This window comes from Pteropus alecto, unplaced genomic scaffold, assembly GCF_000325575.1.
Source record: "Pteropus alecto unplaced genomic scaffold, ASM32557v1 scaffold67, whole genome shotgun sequence".
Lineage (NCBI taxonomy): Eukaryota > Metazoa > Chordata > Mammalia > Chiroptera > Pteropodidae > Pteropus > Pteropus alecto.
Genome location: NW_006441061.1, coordinates 8,634,024 through 8,641,295, shown reverse-complemented (window position 1 = coordinate 8,641,295; position 7,272 = coordinate 8,634,024). Strand labels below are relative to the sequence as shown.

At 63.8% G+C, this 7,272-nt stretch overlaps 1 protein-coding gene across 1 annotated transcript in view; it reads left to right on the top strand.

Moving 5' to 3' along the window:
* ADAMTSL2 (ADAMTS like 2) overlaps positions 1–7,272 on the top strand; it is a 33,233-nt gene that overhangs the window by 25,575 nt on the left and 386 nt on the right. The window contains exons 12-17 of the mRNA XM_015594135.1: positions 380–506; positions 1,530–1,743; positions 1,866–2,021; positions 2,528–2,698; positions 3,417–3,593; positions 6,448–6,592. Coding sequence (XP_015449621.1) covers positions 380–506; positions 1,530–1,743; positions 1,866–2,021; positions 2,528–2,698; positions 3,417–3,593; positions 6,448–6,592 — 990 coding nt within the window. The remainder of the gene's footprint in view (positions 1–379; positions 507–1,529; positions 1,744–1,865; positions 2,022–2,527; positions 2,699–3,416; positions 3,594–6,447; positions 6,593–7,272) is intronic.

Here is a 7,272-nt window from a genome sequence, read left to right as displayed (position 1 = left end):
CCCCACTCGCCGTAGATGGGTAGTTGTCGAGTGAATGACAATTAGTGGCACCTGGCTGTGTGTGCCTCCGTAGCTCTAACTTGAGTTTAGTCAAAGCCCAGAGTGTGTGACATATGAACTGGGTGCCCGGCCTGAGCTGGCTCGGGTGGGAGTGAGGGTGGGGGTCCGAAGAGAAGAGGTCATACCCTGGGGCACAGCGGAAAGAGAGAGCGACTCCACAGAGTCGCCCTCACCGAGTTCTCCCACAGTTTGTAAGCTGGTTACTCTCATTAGTCCTAATTTAGACTAGGAAGCTGGGCCCCCAGGTCACATGGCCTGTCTGCTGGTCTCCAAGGTGCTCGCGTGTGGCTCACAGCCCCTTCCCTTGTCCCGAACCCAGGGGTCATGTCGACCTACGCCATGTGTGTCCGTTATGATGGCATCGAGGTGGACGACAGCTACTGTGACGCCCTGACCCGTCCTGAGCCGGTCCAGGAGTTCTGTGCTGGGAGGGAGTGCCAGCCCAGGTACCTGCCACCCAGTGCCCCAGGCAGGGGTGGGGCGGGGGCTGAGCAGCTGCACTCGGCTTTGCCTCTGCCCCAAGGAGCAGAGGAGTTAGCACCTTGCTCCCTCAAGGGGCTTTGTGGGCGGGACTGGCAGAAGGGGGCCATACCGACCCGCCTGCCAGAGTCCTGTGTCTTCCCGTGCTTTGCAGAATAATCTGTCACCTTGCCTCGCACATAGTAGGTGGCCATTATTGCCTTCCGCTGCAGACTGAGAGACCATTCTGAACATTACTCTGTATTATGGTGACACCTTACCCCCAGGCCTACTTGGTGTAGCTAGAATTTTTATGAGCCAAAAGGGATTATACCCAAAATTCCAAGCAGACCGGCCGTCCCTAGGATGGGCGACAGCCCTGTCTCTCTAGTCCTCAGGCCTCCTGTCCTGTGTCGCAGATGGTCAGACTGAGGCCTGACCGTGCCCTCTACCTCGCCACAGTCATGGCAGGAGCCGGTGCAGGGGCCCCAGACGAACCCTCGGTGCCAGCCTCCTGTCACTTGTCACTGGGGGGAGGGGCAAACTTGCCTGGGAGGCCAAGCACGTCCTGCTCGGTGCCCCTTTACTTCTGCCCTCATCCCCCTGGGGTCTCTGCTCCCCGAACGTTTGCTCCTTTCTTAGAAGCGGGGTGTGTGGCAGGGCTCAGGGCTCTGGAACTCTGGGGGTGATTCCGGGGTGAGCAAAGGAGTAGGCCAGGACCTGGCTTCCGGAGAGTCTGGAAGGCCAGGTGGGCGGGTGTCGGGGCCAGCAGGCAGAGGCAGCACTGGCCTCCCAGAAGACGCTGGCGCCCACCCACCCCACTTAAGGGTTTCCCAGAAAACTCAAGGTCTCCACTCGGCAGCATCCACCGTGGGGCCTCGCCAGCGCCCTGTCTGGCTTAACTCTTGTTATTGGGGGCCACACGGCGGGAAGGGAAGAGGGGGCGCACTTTCTCTGGCGCTGTGGGAAGGGAAGTGGGGTCGCTGAAGGCCCTCCCCCTCCTGAGGCAGGTGGGAGACCAGCAGCTGGAGCGAGTGCTCTCGCACCTGTGGCGAGGGCTACCAGTTCCGCATCGTGCGCTGCTGGAAGATGCTGTCACCTGGCTTCGACAGCTCGGTGTACAGCGACCTGTGCGAGGCGGCCGAGGCCGTGCGGCCGGAGGAGCGCAAGACGTGCCGGAACCCGGCCTGCGGGCCGCAGTGGGAGATGTCTGAGTGGTCGGAGGTGAGCACGTGCGCCAGGGGGCGGGGCTCGGCCGCCAGGGGCGGGGCTTGGCCGCTGGGGGCGGGGCTCGGTGCGTGGAGCGGTCCCCACAGCCTGATGCCTCCCTTCTCCGCTCCCCGCAGTGCACCGCCAAATGTGGGGAGCACAGCGTGGTGACTAGGGACATCCGCTGCTCCGAGGACGAGAAGCTGTGTGACTCCAACACCAGGCCCATAGGGGAGAAGGACTGCACAGGGCCCCCTTGCGACCGCCAGTGGACTGTCTCCGACTGGGGGCCGGTGAGGGCAGGGCCCCCATGGGGAGGGGGGCATGCTTTGAGGGGTGGCGAGGGTACAAGGCCAGCGAAAATGGGTCGTTGTGCTTCCCCTGGCTGTGCCTCAGTCTCCCCACTTTTCTGGAGTGAGGATGTCGGGGAGAAATGGCCCTTCTCCTCGTTATTATGAAGAATCAATACCTTTATCCAAAACCAGGCGGCCCAAATGGCGATCCGGTATTATAACTCCTCTGTCTGTCTCCCTGTGGGGCTCAGATGCTCCCCAGGGTCCCCTCTAGGTGCTGGGTGCACAGATGGCCCCTCAAATGTTTTAGGTGTGCTTTTCTCTTTGTGTGTTTTTCATCGAGCGTGCAATATTTCTGTAATTAGAACAGAAAATGTTATTTAAAACGTGGTTACCATGGCAGTGGCAGCCCCACACTGCCAGGGGACCTGTTCCTCTCTCTCGTGGGAATGACGTCTCGGGGACCTGGGAGAGGGCTCCGCGCTAACCCGGGCCTCCCCCTGCAGTGCAGCGGGAGCTGCGGCCAGGGCCGCATGATCAGACACGTGTACTGCAAGACCAGTGATGGACGGGTGGTGCCGGAGTCCCAGTGCCAGATGGAGACCAAGCCTTTGGCCATCCACCCCTGCGGTGACAAGAACTGCCCTGCCCACTGGCTGGCCCAGGACTGGGAGCGGGTGAGTGTGCCAAGCCCAGCAGGAGGCCCCTCTGACTGGGAGAGCATTTGGCTGGGAGCCAAGTGGCCGGACGGTCAGATTGGTTGAAATGAGGGTTTAATTTGCAAATTACGAGGGCACAATTCACTAAAAATTAATTTGAAATAGAAAAAGCTAAAAACAAAAGTAGGAAAACCCCTTAAAGCTTCCCCAGTCCACAGAGACAAGTGCCCAAGGATGCACGCAGAATTAGTACTAACCCCCATCGTCTGCCATCTGCACCCCACCACCTCCCTCGCCACCCCGCCTTCCCCATATGTGGAAAACCTGGGACCGGGTCATCCGGGCTGTGCTTGCTTTTGGCCCACGGGTCCTGTGCAACCGTTTGCTCGCCTGACCAACTTCACGGCCACCAACCTGCGGTTTCAGATGAATCGTCCCCAGCCTGACTGCTTTTGGTCAGTTGTTTCGGGCAGGCCGCTAGTAGCCAAATCATCTTGGGCCAAATGGTCATCAACCATTTTGTTTCAAAACAGATGGTTTTCTGCTCAATTGCTTTTGATCAAATCCATTTGGGGCCAAATGGTTATCGACCAAAGAGTCTCAGCCAATTTGCCGCCCCTCTAAGCGTTTTGCCCCATCGCCATCGAGCGGGCCGTTAGCAGCGGAGCCGCGCGGGCCCTGTGTTCTGACCCTCCTGGCCTCTGGCCTCTGACCCCTGGCTGTCCCCTGGCCTCAGTGCAACACGACGTGCGGCCGGGGAGTGAAGAAGAGGCTGGTGCTGTGCATGGAGCTGGCCGACGGGAGGCCGCAGACGCGCAGCGGCCCCGAGTGCGGGCTGGCCAAGAAGCCGCCGGAGGAGAGCACGTGCTTCGAGAGGCCCTGCTTCAAGTGGTACACCAGCCCGTGGTCAGAGGTGAGCCCCGCCGGCCCCTCGGCAGCTGCCTGAGGCCAGGTCTGAGGTCGGGTCCTACCTCGGTACTTCCCCTCCGGCCCCACGTGCCCCTCGTGCCCTCTCCTCAGCCGCCGTCCGGGCTTTCTGTCCCTGGAAAGCTTGTCGGCACTACCAACTCAGCTGGCACGAGAGCCACCTCCTCCGGGAAGCCTTCTCGGATCTCGCCTCCGGGATCCCTGCACTGCTTGTCTTGGGCTTCGTCAGCCCGGGTCACTTTCGGCCTTGTGTTGCACCTCGCAGCTGTGTGTTTGACAGCACACGTGTCTGACACCCGTCACGGGGCTGGCAGAGCTGGGTGGGCACCGGGGTTGTGCGGGGCTGAGTCAGACGGCGCACTGGCTCTGGGAGTCAGAGCCAAGGCAGGACGCGGGATTAGGGACGCAGAGGCATGGCGGGACATGCGCTCTGTGGGCGGGGTGAAGCCAGAGGGAAGGGCTGTGGCTCCCCCCACCTCCAGCCTGGCCCCCTATGCTCCTCGGCCTCAGACTGTCGGGTGGCTCAGCTGAGCTGCCTCCTCTGCAGAGGAGAGCCCCGGCTCCTGGGTGGGGGCGCCTCCCTTTCCCCCCAACGGCTCCATGAGGAGGGGCTCTGCTTCCTGTTTCACAGAGGGAGAGACTCGGGTTCAGAGGGGTGTCCCATCCATTTGGGTGTGGTGGGCATTTGGTCGGTCCCCTGTCCCAGGCGGGTGTGGGACCTGCAAAGTAAAGGGCAGCCCAGCGCCGCTCACCCCAATGCGACCAGGGCAGGCCCCCCACCCCGGGTGCCTGGGGCTGCCCGCAGAGATGGAGCAGCCCCGCTTCACAGATGGGGTGGCGGGGGGCAGACGCCCCCCAGGTCTCCGGTCGAGCAGAAGGTTCAGTTTCGCGTCTGCTCTTTTCTCCCCTGTCCTCTTCCTGTGGGGCTTGCAGGGCCCGGGCGGAGGCCTCGCGCCTCCACCGTCCCTCTCCGCGCCTCGCACTGTCCCCTCGGGGCCACTGCTTTCTCCCTAGGGGCACGGCTACTCCTGTGCCCCGTCCCCTCCCCCCGGGGGTGCCATAAACTTTCAACAGGGGCAAGTGGGGAGGCCCAGGGTGGTTTTTGAGCATCACTGGGGGTTTGAAGGACAGGGGTCCTGGTGTCAGCGCTGCCGTGGCCAGGTGGAGTGACCAGCATCCAGTGCCTCTGGCCTCGGATTCCTCATGGGCCAACTCTGAAGACTACGGGATGACACGGGTGTTACTTGGGACTGGAAGCCCAGGACACACACTGTGACATTCTGTGGTGTGTCTCAGACACCCACACACCTGAGGCTTCCATGGTCTTGGTCACCTGACAGGTGGATGCCACACCCAAAACTTAAGGGTTCAAGGGGAAGATTCTAAGTGTGAGATGGGGGTGCGTTTGGGATTCCATGAGTGCTGCTCCCACTCAGAGTGAGAGAGGCCGGGGCCTCTGTCCCCCACCCAGGCCCGGGGTGCTCAGTGGAGAGACCTGGGGTGACATCCGGGCTCACACCCTGCCCTAGATGGGGCCACCGCTCCCCCTACAGCTCACATGCCCATCGAGAAGGGAGAGCACTGGCATTTATGTGTTCTGTGTTGCCTAATAAGGGACCCCCCCAGGGGAGAAAAAGGGGGCTGTGGGCGGGGCGGGGGTTCCCCGAGCAGGGATCGGCCAGGGGGACCAGGAAGGTCTAGTGGCTATGGAGACCGAGGCACGTGGGAGAGCGAGGGTCCCCCCCAGACTGGCCGAGCCTGGCGGGGAGGTGGGGCTGGGAAGGGCGGTAGGCGAGGCCTGACGGGGGCTCCAGGTCCCCAGGAGCCAGGCTGAGCCCTGCACCTTGGAAAGCGCATCTGGCTTCAGAAGGTGGGAAGGCCGCCATGGGGGGTGGGCCAGGACCCACGAGTGGCAGGTGCTATGCTGGCTGCTTAGCCACGGCAGGGAGGAGAGCCATGAAGGGGGACCCCCAAAGGACAGCGTCAGGGGAGGGGCATCCCCGTATTGCCCCGATGACGGTGGGTGGGTGAGGGGTGGCCAGCATGGATGGACAGTGGGTGTGGGGACCTCCGCACTGTCTCTGTGAGAGTTCATGCCGCCTACCTGCCCCTCCCCCCATCCCCATGCATCCAGAAGCCCCTGGGGGCAGCCACCCAAGGCTGATCGTCCCCTGAGCTCGGGGCCAGGCCGGCCTCGCGTTGCTTTCAGACTGGGCATCGGAGCGGGCATCGAGCAGACGGCCCTCCAAGTCTCATTCTCTCTGTGCCTCTGCAAAAGGGACCGGAGGGTGGGCCCGGGGAACCGAGGGCTCAGGTCCCGGACGGGCCTGGGTGGTGTGGGGTCACCCACACGGCAGGAGCGAGAGGGAGCCACCGCCTCCAGGGTGTTGGCAGGCGGGCGGCGCGGTAATGGGCCAGCAGCTGTCCTGGGTTCTGGGTGGCTCGGCAGGATTTTCCTGGGGGACATCTGGGCAGGGACCCGCGGTGGGCGTGGTGGCTGTGGACGACCTGTTTAACTGGCCCACAACGAACACAGCTCTTCAACGGAGTGGAAGACCAGCAGTCCCCACCCCGGCCCTGGCCCCGGGCGTCCTGGGCATCACAGCACCCAGGAAAGCCTGGGGCGACAGTCGAGGGAGGAGGGGGTTCCCAGGGAAACTGAGGCGGCACTGGGCGGGGCGGAGTCTCAGCCTCCCGGCTGCCAGCCAGTGCCCTTCCCTCCCCTCATCACCTCGAGCTCCCGTGTGCCCCGTGCCAGCTGCGGCTCAGCAGCCGGGCGAGGTGGCCGGGCTCCCTCGGGCCGCCAGGTGGGGCTTTGCCACGTGCTCTGTCCCCCCCAGTGCACCAAGACCTGCGGCGTGGGCGTGCGGGTGCGGGACGTCAAGTGCTACCAGGGCACCGACATCGTCCGAGGCTGCGACCCCCTTCTGAAGCCCGTCGGCAGGCAGGCCTGCGACCTGCAGCCCTGTCCCACGGAGCCCCCAGGTGAGCAGCGGGGAGGCCGAGGGCGGGCAGGGGCTTCCCACAGAGGCGCGGGCGGAGCCAGGCCCTGAAGGATGACCGGAGGTCAGCCCGGGGACCAGGTGGGTTAATAGCCATGGAGACTGGCATGTGTCGTGTCACAGAGTCAAGGGTCCCAGCCTGCGGGGAGGTGAGGTGAGGAAGGGTGGTGGGTGAGGCCCGACGGGGGCTCCAGGCCCCCAGGAGCCATGCTCAGACATGCACCTTGCAAAGAGCGGCCCAGCTCAGAAGACGGGAGGGCAGCTGTGGGTGGGGTGTGGGGGGGCCGGGAATCCAGGATGACTCAGCCCGGACAGCCCCGTGCTGGGCACACCGGATGGAGGTGCTGGGCTCCCAGGCGGCAGGTGATGAGCTCTGCTTTGGACCTGTTGAGTGGAGGGGTCATCTGCGGGCCTCCCCAGGATACTCTGGGGTGAGATCAGTGGCTCCTCTAAATCCTGCCCCTGGTCAGTGGGGAGGGGTGGCAGCAGGGACCCGCGTGCCTGCAGCTGGGTGGGAGATCCACAGCTCCTGTGCCTGGGGCTGTGCACGTATGGGCCATCTGTCCCCAGGTGCTTGGCCACCCAGGGCCACCTCTGTGCAGACCTTGTTCCCTCAGTCGAGGAAGAGAGGCGGGGCGGGGCGAGGCGAGGCGCGGCGAGGCG